Here is a 26,828-nt window from a genome sequence, read left to right as displayed (position 1 = left end):
CTCTCTTTGCTGTGGCACAAGAGTTACACGACGCCAGAAACAAACCTCTCTGGCAGAGCTAGGGCTGGAAGCCACAGCTCCATGCTTGATAGCCTAAGCACAAGTGGTGCTGAGCCCTAGCCCTGAGCATCCGTCACCACGCGGAGCTGGGACAGGCCATTGCACTTTGCCCTCTGTCTCATCTCCTCTCCAGCAATTCCACAAATACTGATCAAGTCTGTACTATTCAGCTACAGTTGATAAGTCCTTCCAACAGCTCACTACAAGAAATTCCAACTTGTTTTATTAACCCATCTCCTGTACATTTACATACCAGCAACCTAAAAATGATACAGAATTAAAAACACTTTACCTTTATCTGTAATTATCCCATTATAGAAGCAGGTGAGTGCTGCAGAGGCAGTCATCACATTTTTACAGCATAACCACTTTAGATAAATGTTGCAGGGAGGCAGGTTTCCCCTCTGTGGGGAGATAAAGTGGGTCCTTTTAGAGCTTTGGCTAGTTTGTGACAGGAGGCCAAATGGAAATGTGAGAAGGCTGAAGTCAGCATTTCCAGGTGACCTGCATTTTGCCTTCAGGAAGTTTCTCTTTTCCCTTATCACTGCTGCCTTTGTCACCTGTAGCAGATTATTCAATAGATGTGTTGTGATTTTGTCTCTGAGCCAAGATTCATCTTCCTCCAGGACAAGCAGACAACCCCAGAAAAGGAAAGGGCACCTGCTGGCCTCACCTCTTTGTGGAGGGCTCCTCCACCTTCTCCCTCCTCCCCAAACGGTACAAGAAGGGCAGCTTTTATCCTGTAACACGGATGAGAAATGCACCCATAACACTTCTCGTATGCCAGGTTGAGAGATCAGCTTAGGGATGGGGGAGGCAAATGTAGGAGATGCAGACTGAAGAGCATTAGCTAGATAGATGAGCACAGTGAGAAATCAAGTAAGAACTATCCAACTCACTTTCCCACAGCCCCAGGCAAACGTGAAACAACTTAGTCCAAAAATAATTCCTAAATCTTTTTCTGTGTGCCTACTGCAGGCTGTCCGCTTCTGATATCACAGTGGATGTTTCCAGGCACCGAGCTGTAGGGGAGCGATGGGAAGCTCTGGCTTTCAGGAGGACACTGGGGGGGCTTCCCTGTTTTCTTGCAGAGCTGGCAGTGCTGTGTTGTACAGCCCCACTGCTCCTTCTCGTCCTCGCTGTGGGTGACAGGACCCCTTTGGGGCATCCAGAGCAAGAAGATTTACTTCTTGCTTGAGCTTTCATGCTCATTTTTGTTTCAGAAATACCAGAGCAATTTAGTCGTTTGTACTGAATGTTACGATGTTCTTGTCTCTTCCCAGTCGTGTAAGCTGGAATTTTACTCTGCAAAAATAGGACAAAATATTTATTCCAGCCTTTCTCATGGAACGGAAGTCCCGCTTCTGCTCACCTCTCCCAACAGAGCCTCAGTCCAAAGGGAAAATGTCCTTGAATACCCTCTCTTCCTTGATGAGTGCAGAGCTTTCCCCATCTGCCATCTGAGCACAGACAAGAGCCCAAGCCTTGTGTCAACATGTTCCCAGCCTCCTTTCGTAATATGGAAATGACAGCGGTTGCTGCACATGGAGCTGAAATCAAATGAATAAATGAGTGTCAGCAGACTGTGGGTAGAGGCGCAGAGGTTGCATAACAGAGCCACGACAAGTGCACAGATGCAGCGCGACCGAATTGGGCGTTGAGTGGATCGTCAGGGCTTGTTTCTGAGGGAGGCACCTCATCATTTCGCAGGCACAGCTGTCAGCCGATGAATTATTCCAAGGGAATGAAGAAACAAAGTCCTCTACCCATCCAGTTACTTGTGCAGGCCACTTGGAGGGAATATTCTGTGCCATCTCAAGGTAAATTGGGTGGCGAAATATTATGGAGTGGTTCCTTCTCCCTGCAGGATGAGTGTCTCGAGATATCCTACAAAATCCTTACTCTGTCAGTGTCAATAACCCTAAAAAACATATTACCAGCTGCACATTAGCATTAACGTCACACTGCAGGCATGACTACACGGATAGGGACCAGCAGACCTGTGCTCCTTGCCCTGGCCAGGTGGAAATGACTTCTGATCCAGCAGCAGACAGCCCTGTTAGCAGGAAGACAGCTCACTTGAGAAGTAAGGCCAAACTTTTTGCCACCATTTGGCTTTCTTATTGTCACTGCTCCTATTTGTCTCCCTGTCAGATGTCATTCCTGCCAACAAGCCCTCTAGCCTGAACTGGAATGCTTGCTTTTTATCCCCTTCACTTGCAGTAGCAGAGACGTAGATGAACCAGCGTTGCCTCAACAAACATGGCAACAGATTCTTAAATAAACAGCACGCTCCCGTGCTTCATCCCCCCACACAAAAACACTACTTCAGCCTCTTTGTGCTGCTTCCCCTCCCAAACTGCAGCAGCAAAGCAATCAACGAGAGAGTGAAGTAGTAGCACGTAAAGCAGACCTGCTTCACTCTGAACAAACACACAAATAACCTCCAGTTTCAGAAGGAGGAATGCACAAACACTTAGGAGATAATTCCCAAACCCAGCAAGACAAAAACTGAGTTAAAAGACTCAAAACACCTGAGCAAGCAAAACAGTCTCTTATCCCTCACTAAAGCAAACACAAAGACGAATTGCATTCACTCTTCAACCTGGCAAGCCAGCCATAATATATTGCCTGCCACAGCGACGATGATTGTTCTTCTGCTCTCCACCTTGGCTTGATATGCACTTGGCAGATTCATAACTCTTTCAAGCTCTCCAAGATAAACACGTGTGTGCCTGATAGGGAACTTCAACTATAACCTTCCTGGAAGCATCCAATGCCCCCATGCCTGGCACAGAGGCGGATTCAGGCCCTACCCCAGGGACGTGGCTTAGCTGGTCGGGTCCAGAAGGGTCAGAGGGTCCTTGTGCTTCGGGAAGTCTCCTTTCTTCAGTGAGGATGGGTAGGGGCACAGGTCCCTGCTGCCTGTGGTTGCCTGAAGCATCCTCCAACATGCCCGTCCCCAGTCCCATGAGGACCACAGTGGGGGTGCATTGTGTTGGCCACCAGCACATGTAACGGGGGTATCCCCTCCTCTTGCTGGGCTCTGGGCTTGCTGACGTTTTTGGCAGCCCACCTGTCTTCTCCTCCCCTAAGCCCAGTAGCTGAGGAGCTCCTACTCTGCCTGATGCCCGCTTCCCGTGTCCAGACCTAACCCACTTCAAAGGCTAAGCTGCCACAAGGGACACGCTTCACGGGGGAAAAACCAAACCACTGTCACTCAAAGGGGTCAGAGAGTTTAGAAAAGTCATCTCCCCCTTCACCCCTAAGCCATGGAGGATTAGCAAGAAGCATCAGACTGCTGAGGTGAGAAGGGCACCCACAGCCAAAGGCTGCCAAGAACTGGGAGAACATGGGAGAGCAGCTTGCATTTAGGTGAGGAGCTGGTGGATTTAAATCTTGATTGAAGGAACACTTTGGACTCACTTTTTCAGTGGTGGGAGGAAACAAACAACAGTCTGTGGCTGTGTGTAGCACGCGGAAAATCCTGAGTTGCATCTTAGGGCTGCGTACATGCATGTATACATACAAAATACATAGCAGGTGTTGAGAGAGCAGCCAGCTCATGTGGAAGCAGGAATCTGCTCAGGACCATCACAGGTCTGGCTGCCAGACGCCTCTGTCCTTGTGCAGAGAGGGGTGGGTGAGCTGCCACCAGCCCCGTGCCAGCCCCCACGTTATTCCTGAGCCGAGCAGGAGCCCACCCAGCTCCGCACCCGCAGCTTGGGCATGGCCGTGGGTCAGCTCGGCCGCAAGGTCTCCAGGAGCCACACAAATCTCAAGGTATTAGCCACTAGAGAAAGGCAAAAGTAAAAAGAATAAAGTCCCATCAAAAGAAGAGCAGGCGCATTCTCACTAGCCCGGTACAAAAAGTCTCCATGCCCTTCAAGTTTCTCACAGTAAGCAGAAGTTATGGGGTGCATTTGTGTCGGCAGCTCCTCAGAGGCACGCTGGGGAATGGCCTCCCTGCCCATCGACTTCTTCTCTGCTTCTGAAGAAAAACTAAATCCCTCATCTTGTCAATATCGACCCTGATGTGTTAAGGGTCCATTTGTCAGGACTAATATATCGCTGCAGCGTCAGCATATCAGGATTTACGCTTGTCTGTAAAGACGGGTTCATTTCAGAGACCTATGGAGCTTTAGTTACTGGGCCTTGGCCTGCCCTTTAAACCCCATTTTAGTTTAAAAAAAAAAAAATGCTATAACCAGCTGCAGAGCAACATGGAAACCAGGGAGCTTGTGTTCAAGCAGCCTTGTACTCAGCCCCGCACAAGTGTCACTGCTCACACACCTTGCCCCCCACTCCCACCATAAGGATAAGCCCTGTTTACATGAAAGACCCTCCTGGTCCTTCAACACCACGCCATAAGGATCAGGCTGTGCCTGCAGGGCATGAGCTTCCCCGTCTCTCACCACGCCAGACCCTGCTAACCCTGTGGCTGCTCCGATTTACACCGTGGTCTGCAAGAGCAGGATCAGGCTCCGCAGCCCCAGCGGGTATCTCGTAGCAGCCCTGGAAACGGGCGGCAGCCAGAGGCAGCCCCAGCACATGGCTGGTGGGGTCTGACCTAGTTTTAACCCTGCTAAATATGCAGAGAAAGAAAATGAGCGCGTGTGGGGAAAAGGAGAGCAGCGCAAAGTTTTCTCCGTTTCCTTGTCACTTCTCTGCTGCTTCGCCTATAACATTTGTATGTTCATCCCACATTGAAACATTTCCACTGCCTTTTTTTTTTTTTTTTTTTTTTTTGTGGGGTGCTGAGAGAGGAAAAACAGTTACTCTTGAAGGCTGGGCTGCTTTTGTGTATCTGTGTGGACAAGCTTATAGGAGGGTAGAATTTTCAAAAGTGTAAAGTTTTGGCAAAATATAAGAACATTTGAAAACCTGTTTGCTATCTTTTGCAGGAAATCTCTCCTCAGCTGTTTACCTTCCCAGTTTGCTTGTTTTTTGCGGTCTTTTTGTTCTTACCTTAGTCATCAAGAGCTAAATGCTACCCTGACTATCATTCTGACAGGGTTGTTATTTTTTATTTTTAAGAGAACGGATTTTTATGCACTTGGTGTTATCTTTATTTCAACATCTGCCTTTCCCTCTGTATTTCTGGTCCACTTCCACCATAGAAAATACTGAAACTTCAGCTTCTCCTTCTGATTCTCTTTGAACTCCAGACCATTCGCGAAGTACATAACTACTTCATTGCTATGGAAACGCTGTTTTACTCGGATCACCCCACACTGTTCTGTATACCTGGGTTTTGGCACCTTAATTTCAATACAAAATTGTGCTCGCTGACAGCACAGGATTTACCAAGGGTACGTGTAGTCTACCTTTCTGGTCTGCTTCCTGCAGCTCATACTGAGCCCCCTCAGCCAGGATCTCATGATGCCCCTGATGCCAGCATGCCCTAGCAGTCTGCGTACACACCTGAGCCTGAGCCATGGAATGCCATGGCAAGACTGGGAACATGGTTCAACACAGGGAGCATAGGAACTTGTGGAAAAAAAAAAAAACGGAAGTAGAAACCCTCTGAATATTTGCTACTGGCTAACAAGAGAGAGAAGAGATACTTCATCTAATGCACCTAAGTGAACAGACATCCCCAGACTAGATCCATTTTCCATCCCCAGACAGCAAGCAGAGACACATTGGGCAGACATCACGAAGAGGAACTTTACGGACAGGGAGAGGCCAATAACAGGATGCAGAGGTACAGCCAGGTTTTGAATGCACTCGTAGTGTAAAAGAGGATTTGCCACATGATAACACGTGTGGAACAAGTCTTGGCAATGAAGATCCTTGTCCAAGTGGTTAAGAAAAAGCCAAGGATAGAAAAAGCATGAAAACCATTAATCAGCAGACCGCAAGTGGTGCTGTTTCTGGCGTAAGTTAAGACAATGCTGGTCATTATGACTCCAATGAACATTCCAGGCCTCAGAAAGGTTCTTAATTAAATTATTACATCCCTGACTTCAACATAACTCAGGCACATGCTTGTGTGCTTTCCTGAGCAAGGCTTTTTTTCTGAATCAGGATCTCCATGATTGCAGTCAACTAATTATTTGAAAAGCATTTTCATCTGGGCTCCAAGCAAGCAAATTAAATACGATTAATGTGGGTTTGGCAGGATTCCATGCAAACAAAAGTTGCTCTGTTTTTGCACAAAATTGGAAAATTGTTTTTTTGCTAATAGAGCCTGATGTATGAAATCTGCTTGTGCAGCTTCTCAGTATTTTCCCAACTTTTCCACTTTGCTGCAAAACTGTTGATGCAATTCTGCTGTGATAAATGAAGCCCCAAATCTCACAGCACCCTGCCTTTAGTACAAGACCTTGTAGGAACCAGAGACTGAGAAAGAATGAATTACTACGGTTTGCAGTAAAAGTGATAAAGACAAAGAGCATGCTGAAAATAAAGGAATCAACGGTATGCCACTTTATCAAAAGAGATATACCAAGACAGTGATATAAATCATGAGGTGTTAGCAGCTATGGGGTAATTCAGGTAGGAAGGCGAGTGGGAAAACATGAAACAAAATATCTCTATAAGTACAAACACATACTAAAAAATAGACTTCATTTTGGACAGAAGTAAAATCAAACATACAACCTTTTTTTTATGAAGCCCGTAACGACAGTCTGCTTGTCTCTTTACTCAGTATTTTACTACAAAATTCACTTGACTTCTCTCTCCCAACATCTATCATTATGGATAATTTTTCTCAATGAAACAGGTACTAAAACAAATCTAAACCTGAAGCCAGTGCACGTCCATTTTTTTCCCACTGAATTAGAGCACATCCTTTTTACAGAAGAAATTTTGAGGTGAAAATCATGAAACTGTGCTGCTGTAATACATGTCAGTAACAGAAAGGATACATAATTTGGAAAGACCATGAAGCTTTGTCAGAAGAAGGAGCTATTCATATTAAATCTTAACTGGAATAAGTAGAGTCATCCTGATGAAAGAAATCCTTAGTAAGCAGAGGGACACAATTTTTTCCCATATATTGAAGTGATGCTAATAGCAGAAGCAATGATCATGAATATTAATATTATTTGCATACAGAGTTTAATCTCTAAGACAGAACTTCAGGCTAAAAATATTTGAGTCAATGCAACGACACGGGATGGCAGTGTTTGTCACTGCTCTCAGCAAAAGGAAGTTTTCCTCCTTACGTGGAGGTCTTCATGGGGGAAAACCCAACTGTGCAGGCTTTGGGATGCCCCAGAAATGTGTACATGTGTTCGGGAGCAATGCAGATCTGCGTGCCCACCCATTTAGGCCACTGACTGTGGGTGTGAAGGCAACCCAGCTGCAATGCACCCCAGAGGTATGGGGTCCCTCGTGCAGGCTTGTTCCGGGCTCTCGACACAGGCTCTAGAGAATCAGAATTGTGTGTGTGTTGCCATGTTAAGCACCTCAGAGTTGTTTATCATTTGCATGTTTTTGCATGGTTATTGCACAATTAAACTGAAAACTTCCAGACCGCGCTGTCCCAAAGGCACAAGGAGCTTCAGCTGCAGTCAACTTTCAATCCTGTTAATTAGGCAGGGAAAAGAAAATGTTTTTGTCGATGCATGCCACACGTTAGGAAAGTTCATTTAGCAGCTCCTCTTATTAAGAACTAAGCCTTTTCAGGGTAGAAAACATATATTCAGTGATATCAAGTATCACTTGTATGAAGCAATACTTTCCAAGGACCACTGAAGACCTGTTTCAGACTTTTTCTCTAAGGTTCCAGCACGAAGATTTCTTTCTGACATCCCAAGTATTTTGTCTAAAAGTACCTGTCCCATCAAGTTATCCTTTAAAACAGAGAAGGGACTGGAGAAGGAAAGCAGATGTCTGATGCATCCTCAACAGTGCAGCCACCTCAGCAAGAAAATAAGAACGCGTGACAAGAAACATATGCCATATATTTTCTTATGGTCTTTTCTTTCTGTTACTGCTATTAATACCATGTTAATAACTCACACTGGGACCATCTTTAAACATCTTCTAACCATTCAGTACATTTCACAGAATAATGAAGTCAGTACTGTGAATCAGCCGCATAAATCTTACGACCGCTTTTAGTTTTTATGTCACTTCTGGAAACCCAAAGGACATGGTACTTTGGTGCTCCTTCAGAGAATGATTCTTGGCTTTGTCTGCGTCCCGAGGTTGCCCTCTCCTTGTCTCTCCATGCCTGTGGTTGGGACCTCCGTTTCCACTGAGGAGTAGGAGGGGGCCGCGCTGACCGTCCCTGGTGCTGTACTGTACAACTGCCTCTTGCTCTTGGACATTAGCCATGCATTGCACAACTGCAGCTCAAAGGTTACAAAGACAAGGGCTTTGCCAGCAGACTCGACACTTCAAAGAAGTGGCAACAATTGCTGGATCAAATAGAGAGGAAAGAAGTTGCCTGGGGGTTCCCCAAAGCAAACTGGAGTCTTAGAAGCAAAAACAGGATCCAGAAGAACGTTACTGAGAAACAATGAGCAAAAACTGCTCATTTATGTGGAACAAAAGCCCGAGTCCTCAAGAAACTCTCCAAGTTGCTTCCGTATCCAATCAATATTTTCTCTAGCACATATGGAATAAGCCTCAGCCAACTTCCTCCCCCAGACATTCCTGTTTCCGACTATCCTCAGACAGAAGCAAGATCGCCAATTCAACGGATCTCATTCATAAAGGCACCAGCTTGGAGGAACAGTCTCACCATCCACTTCCCCTGACTCAACAAATTATTGCAGATAAGCTCAGCCACAAATACACCCATAAGTATGCCCTTAGCTCACAGCAAATGCAAGTTAATGTCACTTAACCTCAGTCCTCTAATGACAGACAGAAAATCTGAAGACTGAAATTTCTGAAAAACGGCAAAGGAAGGAAAGTTAAGACTGGCTGTAGATGACACAGGAGTGGAGAGGAAGCCTGGTATATGAGAGCCACATAAGCAATGTCTAATTCCTGTTCCATACAAGCTTGACTTCTTGCAGTAAGCACCCAAGTCCCATCAGCTTAGGAATGGCCCCATTAACCTTGGCTGAGGCACAACGCCAGCAATTTACAATTGGTTGGATATGACGAAAGAAAACACTCAACCAAAGTATTTCTCAGCAGACCAATTTCCATTCTTCTCTCCCTCTTGCTGCAACAAACCTCCTCAAAAGTTCTCTTTTAAGAAACTGTTTGTTGCAAAATTAAAGCTAATGAGACTCCTTGAAGAGAAGAATCCGCCTCCATTTCAGCTTCGACATCTTGAGGCTCAGACAACTCTTTGAAACGGAGGATTTGCAATTTGCACGCTGACAGAGATTTGCTGAGGATAACAGCCCTCCTCAACTCCCCCACACCTGCCCAGACAGCCAGCAACATCGACGGTGGGTGTTCATCTCTGCTGCTTCAGTGAGGGGTGCATCGATTTAGCTCACGCTTTCACTGAAACGGGTTTACACAGAGATGTCTGATTTGCTCTGAAATGGAAGCACTGGGGCATGCGTTACTTTCTGCTGACTGGCCAGAGCTCGTCTGCTGGTGCCCATAGGCCCAGATATGCAAAGTCAGTTGGGCACTAAATTCTGCTGGAATATGGGGGTTAATAAATGGTAGTGAATAACAATTATACAGTTTTATGTGTATTTATATAAAATAAACTATACCATCATAAACTACTTACATTAATTATATTAAGTATATAGTTAATAAACGTTAAAACTGCCTGATACCAAACTCATGCATAAGCCTCACTTCATTTTAATGGCATTTATACCCTAATATATCCTAGATAGAATATGCTCAGAACCATATCCACTTATGGGTATTTAATTGAAAGTACAGACACCATTCTGCAGACAACTTCTTACATTTTGATTGAATTTGTTAGTTTTTAGAAACAATCCTGCAGCTATCACAGTTCCATCTGGGAAGGAGCATGTGTGCTGTCTCTCTCTCCTAGACCCTGTAAACATCAAGAAACATAATGATTTTAAATATTTTAGAAACTCTGTGTCCACATTTAAACTTTGTGTTTTTAAACTTTGATGGACATTTATTATTTAGAGGAGCACTGTAAAGGGTAAATTTCACATCACAGCAACCTGTACGCTAATTGCCATGAGTTCTTTTGAAGAAGTGGTTTGAGGGCCTCTTGTAGGAACATGGACGAGAAGAGGATGTCCTACAAAGGCAAAGCCTTTGCTTTTTCCCCGATGTGTTGCACAGGTATAGCACTATCTTGCTGTACGTTTATGGCAATAAAGGCAATATGGAAAAAGAAATAGTAATGCCTTAAATTCTGAAAAGCACTCCCTGACTTGAAGTTAGGGACTGTGTGACAGATTGTCATAATATGGTCAGTCCCAACCATTGAATTTCTACATGCATTAAGCAGCAGTGCTTGTGGCAGCACATATTTTACACTCCTTTCCATCCTGAGACCCCACAATTTTCCATTTGTATGACACTTTACTGCCTCTTCATTATATACGCAGGGAGTAATGCTGATGGATTAGCTTCACATCCAACCGAGATCCTGGCATCATCTCAGACTCATGCGATTTACAACAACTGCTGAGTAAATTGGGGTACTTTTTTAGTTCCTACTCTTTTTTTTTCCTTTCTTTTTTTAAAGATTTATCTTTAAAAAAAAAAAAAAGGCAACCTCAAAGGTCTAACAAGCACACATTTACAGATGGCAGCAGCAGGTCATAAATGACATCTTTTCCTGGTACTATTTATGAAAGCCAAATAAACTGAACATATTATGAGCCATTTATAATATTCTTCGGCAGAATAGTCAGCCAAGAGACAGAGCTGAAAGCCTGTTGTAACAAAAGGTATCAAACTGAGGAGGAGAACAGTATCTATAATTACTTCTACGGTGATAAAACAAGCATAGTACAGCAGATGGATTTAACACAAGATCACTATGAAATAAAACACTGGCTCGAATGCCAAGGAATGAATATTCAAGGAGGAGGTAACTCAGTGAAAATGAATAAAGGCAGCAAACATAGTGCAGCTAACCTAGAAGTTCCTTGTAACTCCGACCAAAAAGATCAAAAACGACATAATTCTTCATGCTGGTGAACAGCCCCTCTGCAGACAAAAAAAAAAAAAAGGTATTAAAAAAAAATTCAGGTATTAATCAAAATGACATACACAAATGACAGGACCGAGCACATGGGTGGTACAGGATCCTAACTATGTAAAACTAAGAAGAAAAAAAGGTGTTAAAAAAAAAGGAAAATAAAGAGAAGCTAACAATATCAACATATCAACTTGCTGAATTTTTCACTTACCACTTCATTAACTTTTCACTTCTTCATCAGAAACAAGTTTGTTTTTTTTTTTTTTGGCAACTCCATAATTGTAGATCATTGCTGGAAAACATCAGCAAAGTTACAGTCTAAAAAAGCATTTCTTTTTGGTTTTAGAAGTTTTGAAAAAATATAAGAATTTCATGGTCAGAAGTAAAGCTGGAATGAATTAAAGGGAATAGAGTTGCACCATGGAATACAGAGCTGCAATGCCCTGCTTTAGACCAGGGCTCCTTCTCAGTGGGTTTGGAAGCAGTAGAAAGGATGCCACCACTAAAAAGGCATTATGAGCAACTACATATTTTTTCCCCTCATCTTTCAGTATTTTTTAAATTAAATGTTTTGTAATATAAAATTTCAGTATTATGTAATATCATCTTTTACATTAAAAAAAAAAAATTCAAAAGCTTAAGACTCGCCTAATCAGCTAAGATCATTTAACCTATGCTATTATGTGATCTTGGAGAGGGTAAACAGTACAAACAGCAGAAGATATAAAGTCAGGGGCAATGTATTCCATCACAATATAATTTCATAGTAAAAAAGCACTGGGCGTCATAAAAGATTCAAACCTAAAATGTCCATAAACTTTCTCCCTGACCCAAACATACCCTTAAAGACTCAGGCTGCACCAGACCACCTTTGCAGGAGCTGTGATGGATATACAAACTGTTCACTGCTGCGTGTGATGATCTTGAACAGTGACACAAAAGCCAGGCATAATAACAAACCCTGCTCCACCTAAACACTCAGCTTCTGATTATTCTGGGGAAGAAAATCTTATACTGGAAAACTGGGAACCTTTGCTTTAAGGCTTGTCAAATGATTAACGTATGCAATGGATGACCCTTGGAAACTGTAACCTACAATTTACTAATTTAAACAGGGATGAGTAAGTAACATTACGTTGTGGCTACTCCTTTATCTTATCACTACACTCGTATGTATGCTTTGTATGGAAAACTTTATTTGATAATAAAAATAGCATTCACAGACTTTCTCCTTCTTTGTTGCTACATCATATACATAGTGTCTGTTCCGAGGAAAGAAGCTTGTACTGGGTAAGTCCACATCTACTCATCCTAGTGTTATGTATAAACCCAATAAGTCAAATAAAGCTATGAACAATGTAGTATTTATATATGCATAGTGTTTTATAAAAAAGATTGGCCCACATACTGCTTTTCATCAACACCGAAAAGAGCATTATGTCTATAGCACATTGCAAGAAATGATGATTGAAGAACAGAGACTGCATACATGTGCTTAATAATATATAAGCAGGCCCACCATGAAGAAAATGATATTCAAACCAACAAAAGCTTTAGAATTACTTATATAGTCTCCCATTTTAAAACAGCTTTACATACCTGATTGTTTACATTAAAATATATCCCCCTGAATCAATTTGTTCCATTTTCAGAAATATAAACACTTAATCACATTCCTCACAGCTAAATTTTGTCATAAATCCTCTTTTATACAAGAAAAAGGCAACAGTTTTTTTTTCTTTTTTTTTCTTTTTTTTTCTTTTTTTCCAACAGGCTCTATTAATTACAATTTAAACTGTACACACAATGATCGGCCATCTTCTTTCTTGGTTTTGTTTTTACAGTACCATGGCAACAACAGTGATAGACTTGCAATGTTTTTGTGTTCATATGGAAAATGTGAAACAGTATACATGTACACACCAATGCACTGTAAAAAGCAGCAGTTTACTTTAGTGGTCCAACAGTAACGGCAAACATTTTGGCTCAGCTAGGCAGTAATCCATTAAAATCTTATACCAATGCTACAGCAGACTTACCACACAACTTGCAAATTTGAAAATACAACTTAGAAACTTGCAGGTTTCCCTTTTGCTGCTGTTCTTAGACTCAAATTTACAGCATATAACCAGTATGGATAGGCTTCTACAACCAGGTTGTCCCACTGATTACCTCTTTTTGCCCGTGTTTTTTCTTTGATACATCTGATACATCTTTTTTTTTTTCCTTTTTTTTTTCACTTTTATTTTTTTTCCCCAGCAAGTGCACTCCTTTTGTCTCAGTGAGGATGAACCAGTAAACTAAAAACTTAAATACCGAGCGAAAAGGAGAATTTTCTGAATTTGGCAAAATAAGAAAAGCCCACTGGTTTTGCCTGAGCAGAAGGAATACACCCGCTCCGAGGGAGGACTCCGCTCCCCACCGCATTGTGCCTTGTCCCAGGATCCCGTTCCCTTCCCTTGCTTCAAAGCAGACAAACAATACCATGCATGCTCCGGTTGCTGTCCATATACATCTAGAAGATGAGTAGGGCTGCGGTGGCTGCCTTAATGACATATCGTTAAGTGTTGCTGAGGCTAATGAGAGATCAACAGTCTACGTTAGTGTGTGACACAGGCATGGTGGTTACCAGTCTTTCTGCCTTTGCGCATCCTGTAGAGGGGGCCTGAAAGTATAAACTGTTCATGGAACAAACTAGAAATTCCTTTTCGTAAATCATCTTGTGCTGTGTGGGTTTTTTTTTTGTTCTTTTATTTATTTTTTATTTATTATTATTATAAATATCCTTCATTGAAACAGTAGTCTCTTCAAACAGTTCTTGCAATTTTAGGAACATTTTGTCTCTTTCTTTTTTAATTCCTTCAGCAGGAGCGCTCCATTCCTACTGAGATGAACAATATTCTTCCTTCCCCACCCCCAACCCTTAAAAAATTTTCTACATACAGTGTAGCAGTGAGTCACTAGAGAACAGTCTGGATCAAATTATTCAAACTTGGTCATAAAATCCTTTACCTATATTATATTACTGGCTACCCCCATTTACTATATTGGGGAGGGGGGAAAGTAGCCCGATAAAGGAATTATTCTTAAGAAATCTACAAAGAATGTAGAAACAGAACTTTATAATCCTTTAGGACCAACATTTGGCAAGTAATTAAAAAAAAAAAAAAAGAATACACTGAAAAATACTTTCTTTAATATTATACATCAGGCACAACACTTTTTTTTTGTTTGTTTGTTATAAGATTTCATCTGCATAAAAGGTTTGTAGGACCAGCAGGTGCCGGGTGTCTCCTCGCCTTGCGGAGGCTGGATCCTTCCAGCTCCCGTGCTCTCTCCTCCACTCCCGTGGCGTGGGGCAGGCGACGGGGACCCCGGGGGACCCCTCAGATGCTGAGGTCGGTGCTGCACTCCTTGTAGGGCCGCCTGCGCTGCTCGGGCAGGTGCCGGCGGCTCGCCTCGTGCTTCCAGCCGGGGTCTTCCCTCTCCCGGTGGCCGGCTCGCTCCTCCCTGAGCCGTCTGTCGGGCGACCTCTCCCTCCGTCGGTCGGACGACTTGGCCCGCCGGTCGAGGGAGGTCTCTCTTCTCCGGTCGGGCGACCTCCTCGGCTCTGTGAGTCTCTCCAGCGAGCGCCGGCGCCGGCTGGGCGACCGTTCCCTGCGCCTCTCGGGGGAGAGGTCTCTCCTCCTCTCGTGCCGCTCCCGCCTCTCCAGGGTGTTGTCAGCGCTCCTCGTCCCTTCCCTCCGCTTTTCGGGAGACCTCCTCTTCTGCCCGTTCACCACCGCCCTCTCCGGCTGCCTCTCGCGCCTCCTGTCCGGCGACCTCTCCGTCCTCCTGCCTGGCATGGTGTCGTTGGTTTTAGAAGTCCCATTCCAAGTGTGGTGTTCATTGGGATGTCTGCTAACCTCTCTGCTGCCTTTTAGGTCTCTAACGTAAGTCCGCCTGTCCCCATGTTGTGATGATTTGTGAAGGTCTGGTGGATAACTGGACTCCAATGATGGGTGCTGCCGTCGGTCGGATGGCGCGGGTTTCATTTCCGATACATTTTGTGAACCTGTGGCGGGACTGTTCCTGTCACTGCTGGGGTCTGCAAGAAAATAACAGCAAAGCGTTTGGTACCGAAGCCTTCCGCGGCGCCGTGACACCACTTATCACTCTTCAGACTTCATTAGTGACAAAAACAAACAACTGTTAAAGCAGTCAGCGAAGGCTAACCGGAGCTTTTGTTAATTTAACTGCGAACAACGAGAGTTACAGGTTAGTACTGGTGCTGCCCTGTTCATTAGCCGTGTTTTGGTCCAAGCCGATATCGTCTTTATGCTCTTCTCGTCATGGGGCGTTTTACATTTTCCCCAAGCCCAATTCACAATGTTTCGCTCACACTACTTTCTCTGAAGTGGGGTAAAAAACACGTAGTTTGGGTTGCTGGATTTTTTTTTAACAGTTTCCAATAAAGAGGGCCGTTAGGAAATGATTTTTTCTTTTAAGTCTTTTGAAAGCATTGCCTTCCAGTTGTGGGAGGCTTTGTTTCAAATAGCGGAAAAAAGCCACAGAAAATAGAATTGATTATTATGTTTTGACCTTGAAAAATAACATTTTGAAGGTGTGAGAATTAGACTGTAATCAAGCAATTTCCATTTTACTTAATCTCACTTAATTCTGCCACGTTATGAGAAGTCCTAGGGTAGATTTTGGTTTTGCCACAATGATTCAACAAATGATGACAGAACGTATGATTTTTTTTTTTTTCAAAGCAATGGAAAGGTATTGTAATATGTAGAATGGCTTTGATTAGAACCTAATCTCCAGTTCATTATTTTCATGTAGCGTTTCAGGTAAAATACAGCTGAGCTACCTCTGTAACAAACTGCAAAGCAGCAGGATAACCCCCCAAACCCAAACCCTAGCCCTGCACTGTAGCTTAGCTACAATCACCCTCGTCATTTGTAACGGATGTTTATGAACGATTCATTAGAGACACGGCAAAGGTATCTGTGCTGACCTAATGTGAGCATTCGTTTTATTTGGTTATTTTCTTTTTAAAGTAACTTCTGCACGGCAGCTGGGCGGGTGTTAGCTACACTTCCTGGGTGCTCCTTGCTGCTGGCACTAACCTCAAGGTGGGCTGTCCCAGTGGCAATGACCAAAAACCCTCACAAACGCTTGCGGGGACAGAAATTTTTCTGCTTTTCTCCTTTTTGTTTTCCCTCCCCCATGCCAAACACTGTACATGCTCCTTGCTCCTGTCACCACAACGTGTCTCCCATCTGGTGGCATTTCCATTCCTTAGCTCGGGAGGGTCAGTGTGTGCACGGGCTGTTATTTTGGTGATTTCCGGGTGAAACCCATGGTGCGACTCACGTGCGTGCGTTTTTGCTTATTAGCTTTTCCAGGCAGCCGCTGGAGGACCACACTGCTTTTCCGTGGCTGTAAGCACGCGGCTTGGGGCAACCTGGCTATGGCACACGGTACAAACGAGGCTTACACGTGTTGAGTGGTGTACTTACAATTCGGGGGACGCAGGGTGCTCGGAATGAATTGCTGTACATATAAAATATAGCGAAGCGGAAAGCAATGTGAGGGAATTAGGCCACAGCACAAAAACACCTAATATTGATTTTAGCTACAAACCGTAGTTTGATTATGGCCCATAAGGTAGAAGCAAGACTCCCCGAGCTTGTCATTTCTCATACATGCAGCGATATTAGGAGGTATCATCGCTGAGGAAGGAAGAGCCCAGCACCAAGAAAAGTAAGAGAAAGAGAAAGAGAAAAGTAGAAAATTTAGATTCCCTATATTAAAGGTGAAAGAAAGAAAAATCTTCATATTTTATCTTAGAATAAAGAAAGTTTATTTTTCCAGTCAGATTGTCTAGGCTTCACCCAAATATAAGGCTGCAAAGACAGCAGTTGTTATTATCGTGACATAAAGAGACATCTAAGAGGTGATTCATTAACCCAGACAACGAGAGCATCCATTCTAAAAGACAGCTGGAACAGCGACACAGAATGTCATAGAAAAAACATTAACAATCAAACAACAACGAAAAATAAAGTCCACCAGAGACCACAACATTAAAAATAAGTACAAAACTCATTACAAAAATATACAGCCTCATAGAGAAGCACGTTCCAATCGAGTCAGAAAAATATTGGAACTTAACATTATTAGAGGAACCATTTGTGACTGCAGTGAACAGAACGAAGAGAGGAAGGAGTCCCAAATGTTACAAGGATATTTCTTTACAGCAGTGCGGCCCCTGTATATTAAATCCTTGCTTGGAGAATGAACATTTTAGTGGTTTAGCATTAGCCAAAATAAAATTGGTGTTGGATTTTCATCCTCAGTGCAACAGACATATGCTTTGAGATGTGAAGCACTTAATTTACAGGGTATGTATGCAGTCTAGCATATGATACAGTACTGTACATCCGAAGGAGTATAGGAAAAGACAAAAGTAGAAAGAACATTACAGAATTTCAGTGCTATCATTGAACCTTCTGGTGTGCTATTTATATTACAGAAGTGTAAACCCACAACTTCCCTTCCGTATCATTAAATACTTCAATTGTTTGTTGGTTATAATCTGAATTGGTCATTTAAAGTTAAATAATGAACAGAGTGAGGAGAAATGCTCAAACTTGGTACAGTAAATAAAAAGAAAATCTAGTTCATAAATTGTGCAGAATGATTTTGGTTTTGTTATTCGGACATGGAGTGAATGATAAACACAGAACTTACTGACACAGAAATAACCCAAATAAGGGGAGAAAAATATAAAGGACATCCCTTCAATCATCAGTTTCTATAGAAACCTCAAAGACCTTTGGTTGGGAGTAGCCCTCCATCGAGGGCACAATATTTGACAATTATCTCAAATAAATAAGACATAATTATAATATTAAATAGTGTGCTAAGTTAAGCCACCCAGCAATCCAACCTCCGGGGGAAGAAAAGGAATTCTAATGCAATTCTTAGTAAGAAACAAGGACTGAGTGTTTCCCCCAAGACAGACACGAGAGCACCTTTTCATAACCTCCGCACCTTTTCAGACCTTACAAATTAACAAGTTGAAAACAGCAGACTGTTTAAAGGGGGAGAAAAGGGCTCAGGAGGCCAAATCAATATATTTTTGTAGTAAAGCTTTTCTTTTTTTTTTCTTAAATAACTTTATAAATATTTACATAAATATTAAGGGAAGGCAAAAATCCCATAAGCCATCCTGGCATTCATGTCTATGGATACAGACAAGAACTAAGAGAAAAACCTAACAAAAATTCACTGCTTCAGAATAACAAATCAGGATCCCAGTTTTTGCATTGATTAGAAGTAGAGACCTATTTGAAACAACAATTCAGCCGCTGAGAAACAGTTTGGCACAGTTCAATGACATTCCTTGTTTGGCTGGACAAGACAATAAGGTTTTTTGTTTTGTTTTGTTTTCCTCTCTGATCACCAAAAATACTGCTATGATGATCTTGCCTTACACTGCGCCCCAAGTCCATGGAAGCAAGCAAAGGATGAAATGTGTAGAAAATTCAGCACAAGCGAGGCAATTAACCATATGTTGCAAAGGTTGGTAAGACACTGGTGAGAAAGGAAAATAAAAAAGAATTCCCGCTTCAGATCTTGAGACAAATCATTCATGGAGTGATGCCAGGGAAGAAAGGAATGTTTTCATAGTTTGACCCACCATATTCTGGGACAGAGCCATCTCCACGTTTCAGAAACAGGCGGACCCTGCGGCCACCATTTTTAATCAGTTCAATGGCCCGAGCGTGCTTCATGTTCTTGGTAGTTTCGCCGTTGATCTCTAGGATTTCATCACCGATCTGTCAAAGCAATAAAAGAGAAGAGTCTAAGATTAGAAAGTAACCTGCAAGAGGGCCACCACCAGCACATCACAGAGAAGACAGTGCCCACAGCAAAGGTGGAAGAAATATGCAGCAGGTAAGTCTACACGTGCCACACTCCTTCCAGTGACAGCTACTGCCACAGCTGAGAGTCCACAAAAACCAGCGTGCAGAGGAGACATGACGAAAACAGAAGGCTTGAAGTGTCGAACTATTTCTCTACTATTTCATAAAACCACCTTGCATTTTTGTATTGCTTAATAACTAGATCTATGTTAGAAGCAGTATTGTTTTTATCTTATTTTGATTATTTTTAAGATTTTGGTCAAACTTGCTTGTTTTACAGTCTGCTGTAACCAGCACGTTCAAATATTTTTGAGGTCCATTTCTCACTTGGATACAGATACCTGGTATGAACCAATAAACCTGCTTTTGTAAACATAATTTATCAGGATAGAAAAACAGGGCTTGGAAGAGCTTGTTAAAGCATTGGCTTCCACACAGCAGCAATGATTTATTTTCATCAGCAAAAATTTTGGACTTATAAATCTAGCCCTAGCAATAGAATTTTGAAAATGCCCTGTGTGTGATTTATCTGTAGTAGACAAAGACATGTTGTAAAGTTATTATGCATTCTCTATCAGAGGAGCATGGAGTGCATAAAACTTGGCAATTTACTTTTTCTGTAGGCATTTTATAACATATGATTGTGCTATAACGTTTATAATTTAGGTGATATGCAAAGTTAACAGCTAATACTCATTAAAAACTACACTGTAATTTTTTAACCCATCAGTCAACATATATGAATGGTCCCTCACCACTCTACCCAGCAGAGGAGAGGATCAGGTAGGACAACCAAATTCTCTTTTCATGGCTCCAGCTTCAAAGGAGCTGGCAAAGACTGTAATTGTAACATTTTGATTACCATGCATATCTTTGTTAGGCTTTAAAAGTCAGTTTATATATTAGAATTTGGAAATCTGGGTTGGAACAAGGATGGGGCGAAGTCTTCCAATGCATGTGCACTTTTATAGAATGTACATAAAGAATGAAAGAAAAGTCACTGATAGAAGTAAATCTATTGCTCCTTTCAGTTACAATTTAATTTCCCATTAGCTGGCAAAGCAGAAGGCGTGCCTGTAGGGGAGAGGCAGGGCAGTCAGCTTATTGCGAAGCACTGTGTTTTTTAAATGTTTGTGCATACCCTCATCTTCCCACATCTCTCAGCTGGACCATCCTCAGCTAGTCGCAGCACGTACAGATCCATATTATACTCCCGGCCGCCTCGCAGGCTAAAGCCAAACCCTTTGGCTCCTCTCTCCAGCTCAACAGTGTAAAAATCTTGGTCCTGCTGGAGGGAAGACAACATATGTGCAATTCAACAGAAAGTTAAATGCTTCTCTATTTCTCATTTTGAAATTATTCAACCAGTGAACGTTATTATTTCTGGAACTCGTTAAGTACAAAAATAAAATTGGTGGAGTTTTCACACACACAAGCATTTTCTGCTTCCTCAGTCCCAATCTGCAGAAGAAGGTTAGGATGACCTCGCTCCCAGTGTCAGGCTCTAGTTAGCTGGTACATGGGACAAGTCTACACCATGGTGCTGTCTTCTCCTTTTTGTTACCACCTCTTCTATTCCTTTGCAAGATGATCAGAAGCACATGCACTGTTTTATTCTACAACACAATGCTGTTGGCGTAAGGATGTTTTGAAGTCCATAATGGAAGAGGTTACTTCTGGGATGGCCAGTGGCAAGGAAAGATAACAGTGAAATAACCTCTCTAATAAGGTACTGTCTGCAAAACCAGGAACATGTTGGCTATTGCCCCTTATTAAGTTTTACTCTTTTTGTTTTCTGATTTTATCACGTGCACGCAACAGTACTTTGTGGAGAGCACCCTCAAAACATACACTTCCACAAACAAAACACATCAGTTATTACTGTAGTAAAAATGCCTTTTTTTTTTTTTTCAAGTCATGATAAGAATGCATTGGAAATGCTTGTCAGATGAAACAACTGCAATACATATTAAGAAACTAATCAGCAAATCCCTCTTCCTCCAGCAAACAGACTGAGGGAGAGCAGCCTCCCAGTAGGAATTTTCGAGGGAAACGTTTGAACACAGCCCTTCAGCAGACTGGAAGCAATAGTCTGTGGTAAACAAAGCAATTAGGAAGGCACTCCTTACCTGAGCTGCTTGGGGCGGTTTGAAATCAAACTGGGATTCCTGCTTTGGTTTGGTGTTGTTCCTGCTGCAGTGAATGAAACAAAGAGGGAGAGGAAAAATACAGCTCATGGAAAGTGAAGGTGATTAAGAAGTAACCAAACAGAGCGCATGGCAAGATGCTCTCCTCAAGGAAAACAGTCTGACCTGGTCTCCTGCGGTATTTGCTGAGGAGTATGTGTGGTGGTAATTGTAGCAATTTTTTCTGCATTGGTCAATAAAGTAGCATTGGAGGATTCTGCAAAACAAATTTTATTTATTTATTTTTCATTATGAAGGAAGACCATTGGCTATGCGCTGAAAAATAAAATTTGCAAAGTCATTTCACTGGAAAGCATCAATATGGTTTTTTGTTTGTTTGCTTCTTTCTTTCTTTCTTTCTTTTTTTTTTTTTTAAGAACTGGAAACTGGCTCAAAATTTCCCAAATCCCAAAATGAACAGGATAAAGTCTAAGCTAAGTCATAGCAATTATGTATATAAAACTGTACAGTATCCCATTGCACAGAAATACTGGCCTGTAAGTTGCACATTGAAACTTAGTACGATCCCTCACAGAATTGCAGAATGATTTGGGTTGGAAGGGACCTTAAAGATACACTGTATCAGGCTGCCCAAAGACCCATCCTCAAGGGTCTGCTTTTTCTGGTATCTGTCATCAGATGTAGAAAATCACTTTCTACCCTTCTTCTCTGTAAGGAAAAAAAAAAAAAAAAAGCCTTCCAAACACTAAGCCCTTCTAAACACTCCTAACGAGCTAGGAAACATTGTCACATCACTGCTGTTGTTGTAGCCTATGCTCTTGAAAATGTCAAGGCTTTAGTGAAAACATCGTATTTAGTTTCATCACTGAATAAGTTAACTAGAAAAGAATGTGTGTTCCAGAAACCACCACAGCCAACCACCACAACTAGTGTAGAGCAGGGAGTCAAATACTTCTATATATCTGTATAATGCAAACATAGTATATTTATAATTTATTTTTACACAAATGAGGCTTTTTCAATAACCAAATGCATCACCATGATCATCAATCTAAAGGGAAATCCAAAGACATTCAATTGGAAAAAAGGAGAAAAGTTAAAAAAATAAATAAATTCTGTGTTAGACACAGAACAAAGACTGAGTTATGAAGGAAGGGTCGAAGAATGCTTTGTCTGTTATATAATGGCACAAATTCCAAAATTCCAATCATTAAAGTCTCCAAATATGGAAGGTTGGCTGGATTAATAATCTTAAAGTAGCAATAACTATTCCATGGATTATGAGCTTAGCAGTACTTCCCCCATCACAAATTGCAATCAGTAGGATTGAGATGTGGCTTTTATCTAATGCCTTACAAGGTGATATTGAATATGGCTAAACCCCAAACTTGCTGAAATATGTCCTTGAAATGCCACCCACTGGTGCCTGAGCACTCAAAGATGCACAAAGGGATGTGGAACTGCCTGCACCAAATGCATCAATGGCTCTGGGTACCATTTAAAAAAAGGGTCACTAAGAGAATGCAGAGAAGAGGATTAACCTCAAAGGTTAATTGACACCATGATGAAGGACTCCCAGCCCAACGTCAGCACATGCAAAAGCCATGTTTCTCCATGCAAAGCAGGAGGTGCTTCCAAGTGATTTCCTCACTCCTGCTTCAGAAACAGGGAAGGGAGTTGCTGTAGACGTGAGTTAAAAGTGACCATCGAGCTGCTCCTCATGGTACGGCACGGCAAAATGGTCCTCTTGCTATTTTGGAGCTTTATCATAGACTTCAATAAATATAGAGTTAACTTAGAACTCATTTAAAACTCGATCTAAAATTAAGGTCATGCGAATGTCATTAGCCAAATTTCAACACAGTTTTGGAGGAAAGGCCTGGAACACATCCATATGGAACTCAACACGTTTTCCAGAAATCCATATTGTATCAATCCGGAACTGAAAATAGTACTGAACGGTTTCAAATTTTGAATTGTTCTGGGGTGCCTGCAGGTCAGCAATCCCCCAAAATATCCTCCCACTGAATTCTGAGGAAGAGTTAGTGGTATGAGCTTAACCATTCGAAATGTCGAATGGTTACCTCGGACAAGGATGGGCATTGGGACTGGAAAACCAGAGTCAACAGAAACACCTGCTCATTAGGCACAGCATTCCCAGTTAGTCACTGCAGTGGCAGGCACTTGCTCTTTTGTGGAACTGTTCTGCACACAGGACATCCCCACTACGTGCTATGCTGACCTTGTTTAGAAGAGGGCCATGGAATACAACTAATCACAAAACACTGATCAATACTTTTCAAGAGCAAAATCTAAGCTGAATGCACAATCAGTGGTCAAAAAGATGCAGCTTGTTTCTTGAATGAATTTCTCTAGTTCAGTCCCTCTTAAAAAAAGGCACCATCAGACAACAGAAGCAAAATCTGGGTGGAAATATCTTGCTCTCCAGAATAAAATCACAAGATTTTCTACCCTGCCCTTGTTTGCCTCATAAGCTCCAAGCATCTGGTAATTCACTTTATTGACTATGGAAAAAACTCCCACTATTAAACAGAGTCCAGCTGTAATACAGATTTGCAGAAATGGGAGGAAATGGGAGGAAAAGCGGTGGTCATGGGTTTACTTGGATCTGGGAACCTATTTTATTTCACGGATTTATTTCAGTTGTGGAGGAACCTAAAAGAGCTGAAGGTTTTTCCTTTCTATAGCCGGTGCTTGTTAAGGGAAACTCAGGAAAAGGGAAAGAGAAAGAACTGTTGAAACAGATGGGTGCAAGGAGAGCACAGCTCCTTTGCCTGCAGCATTGTGCCCAAGTTAACATGCCCAAACCCATAGCATCTGGAGCCGTAACATCTTCCAGACCAGAGCTGGCCTGTGTCCAGTGGCTCGGAGAGCTAGAGAGGTTCCTGGGTCTGCCTGCACCTCTTGGGGCAGGCATGACCAAAAGATGCCTTTACAAGGTGGTGCCGTCGACAGCTGGCTTGTGTGAGAAGGACACGTCCCCGTGTGTGGCTAAACTGTTGGATTTAACAAAATAATTCTGTGTATTTTGTAAAGATGCCTTGATGCTAAAATCTGTCTCCAACTTCACAAGGTCCTGAAACACGGTTAAGTGTGCTGTATTCACCCAGAACAAAGCCCCTGAAATCCTCCACAAATATTTGGAGATGAGATGAAGATGGGCTTCAAAGAAAAAGCAACTTTCCTCCCCTTTAGTAGGTCACACTAAGAATACCAAGTAGAGCAACAACACATCTTTGGTACAGATGTATCTTCACACCACTGTACTGGGTCTATCTTTAGCCCACCCTATCCTATGAGGCAGGATTCGTGCATCATTTTTGCTAGTGTTTTAGGCGCAGGACACATGCCAGCCACCATGCAAAATTGGAAAAGAATACAAATACAGGAAAGGTTTTCTCAATAACTACAACAGTATATTCTAACATAGACAGATTTCACCAACTTCTTGCACTATTCTGCCCTAGAATACCCAGACACCAGTGCCTAATCTAAGGTTGTTTTTTTTGGCTGCTTGTACCTTTGCATCAGCCAGTAGCATGCTAACCCATCGTAATGCCATTACAAATATGCTCCTGTAGTGGTCTATTACAATGAATTGGTGCAAGACTATCACACAGCAAAAACCATTGGGGGTTTTAATAATGTTAGAAGAGATTAGCAATGTGAGTTTGTTGTGAGTCTTGTGATGAGCTTCAGTTTCACCTTTATCTGAGAAGCACGGCTTCTAATTTTTTTCCCATCAAAATACAATGTTAGACCCCTTAGACTTGCCAAAACGCACCCCAAAAATCAGAAGGCAACTACAGAAATAAAACAACATTGAGACTGATTTCTTAAATCACATTTTCTGAGCAAACCTCTCACCATGTTTCAGAGTGGTTGGCCTTACTACCTTTTGGAAATTAAATGCAGATAGAGCTGGCAATCAGACTTTGAATTTACAGAGCTCAGCAAACAAAAAGGCTCAAAGCCTGCATTACTGCAAGGGAAAAGAGTTGACTCCTTCCCAGAATTACAGTTCTCCATCTTCTCTAGGAATGCCTGATGTTAGTCACAGCTGCAGAGCTCCCTTCTAACCTAAGCAATTTAACAAGGTATTTTGTACACACATCTGCATGAACAAGGCTGGCTGAGCATTCCTCTCACGATGCTATGTTCCTCTTCAAAAATATCAATGGATTAAAAGTTATTTCACGTGTATTCTTTTTTTCTTCGAAGATTCATCTGCCTAGATTTTGATCAGATACCAAAATAAAAGTAATGAACAACTCTTCTCCTGGTTCACCTTCCAGAGCTGGCACACACAGGCCAGCTTAGCCATTAGCCTGATTCACAACGATTTTATTATTCATGAATATTTATTTTGCTGGAAGCAGTAAAGGATCACATCCCATTTGACCTGTTTGCTGCTAGACAGTAGGAAAATAAAGCCTTCATGCAAAACAGATCACCCTAAAGAGAAATAATTTAAAACCAGATCACCTCTGGTCCTGCCCTGCGTTTATCCTATAGCTAAACAAAGCACAGTCATGCTCTGTGGGGTAACCAAATCCCCATTTCAGCTTACTACAGCCATAGAAAGGAGAGTTAGCAACTAGTGAATGTTTCCCAGAGAAAATCACATCATGTAACTCCTTCATTCTGCATTACAGATACCAGGCTCAGTTCACAGCTTCCCTCCGGTTCTTCGGAAGCGGTAAGTGCACTAGTGCTAGTCCAAACAGGCAGAGCGACAGCAAAATGCTTCCTGGCAGGCTGCAGGATGAAAAGGTCTCCTTCCAGTAGTTCTCATTGTGAGGAGACATCTGCAGTTCAGTCAGACTTTCTCAACCTTCCTTTCAAATTTAATCACATTTTCTCTACGTTTAACTGAATGCAAGTAATGTCCTGTGCAACTCTAAGAAATGCTCATTAGCACTGCATCTGAGCTACCAAATTCTATACCCATGGATTTAGCTTTAAAAAAAGAGCAATGTGAAAGAATTTCTGCTAAACGAGTACCCTCTGTGAACCTGTCCTCTGCAGAGCAGGACAATGAACAAATGAAATTCTTACAGTTTGGAACCAAAGCAATTTTAGCTCTGCTGCAGATGCTTCACATACATTTCTGCCCTATTCTTATTTGGCATCGCAGGTAAAGGATTAATTTCATGAAACTGATACCTAACGCAGACCCTCACTTGAACCAAACAGTTCAATGACCTGAAAATAGTACCAAGTGTCAGCATATTGCCAGGCATCCTGCACATCCCCTCTCATCTGAAACAATGAGATCTCATCCAGGGGAACCCTTATGACTGTCAGCTGCAAGCCCACAAGCAGCTCCGGAGCCATTGCCATTTAATAAAGTCATTTGAAAATGTACTGAGATGGCTTCAAAAATCAACTTATGCAGAATAAAAACAAATCTTCTTTTCAAACAGCTTAAAGTATGACAAAGTGTTTATCTCTTTCTGTGATCTCCTTATAGCCTGTGGAAAGCTTCAGGGATCCCGTATATTACTGAGCATGCAATGATTCTCAAAAATCCTGAAGCTCCATTATTAACCTAAGAATCAAATTAGAGAGTACCAAGATATGCATCAAATTTAGGGAAGATTTTAA

General features: G+C 42.2%; 1 protein-coding gene and 1 long non-coding RNA gene across 44 annotated transcripts in view; one reads left to right on the top strand and one right to left on the bottom strand.

Moving 5' to 3' along the window:
* Positions 1–352: 352 nt before the first annotated feature.
* LOC308200264 lies at positions 353–14,308 on the top strand. Its single transcript, XR_013955402.1, has 2 exons — positions 353–939; positions 1,039–14,308. It is a non-coding gene; the product is annotated as an uncharacterized lncRNA (long non-coding RNA).
* MAGI1 (membrane associated guanylate kinase, WW and PDZ domain containing 1) overlaps positions 13,869–26,828 on the bottom strand; it is a 324,072-nt gene continuing 311,112 nt past the window's right edge. For 20 of the 43 annotated variants that reach the window (XM_080605690.1, XM_080605697.1, XM_080605667.1 and 17 more), the window contains 5 exons: positions 21,366–21,456; positions 21,183–21,246; positions 20,195–20,341; positions 18,828–18,966; positions 13,869–15,221 (listed from right to left, as the gene is read on the bottom strand). In XM_080605690.1, coding sequence (XP_080461816.1) covers positions 14,521–15,221; positions 18,828–18,966; positions 20,195–20,341; positions 21,183–21,246; positions 21,366–21,456 — 1,142 coding nt within the window. In that variant the 3' untranslated portion in view covers positions 13,869–14,520. Of the gene's footprint in view, positions 15,222–16,765; positions 16,855–16,959; positions 18,722–18,827; positions 18,967–20,194; positions 20,342–21,182; positions 21,247–21,365; positions 21,457–26,828 lie in introns of those variants that run through there. The other 23 variants (XM_080605670.1, XM_080605695.1, XM_080605659.1 and 20 more) reach the window with 7 other exon arrangements.

This window comes from Anser brachyrhynchus (genome assembly GCF_964034855.1).
Source record: "Anser brachyrhynchus genome assembly, chromosome: 10".
Lineage (NCBI taxonomy): Eukaryota > Metazoa > Chordata > Aves > Anseriformes > Anatidae > Anser > Anser brachyrhynchus.
The sequence above is the reverse complement of the archived record's forward strand: the minus strand, read 5'-3'. Positions and strand labels throughout refer to the sequence as shown.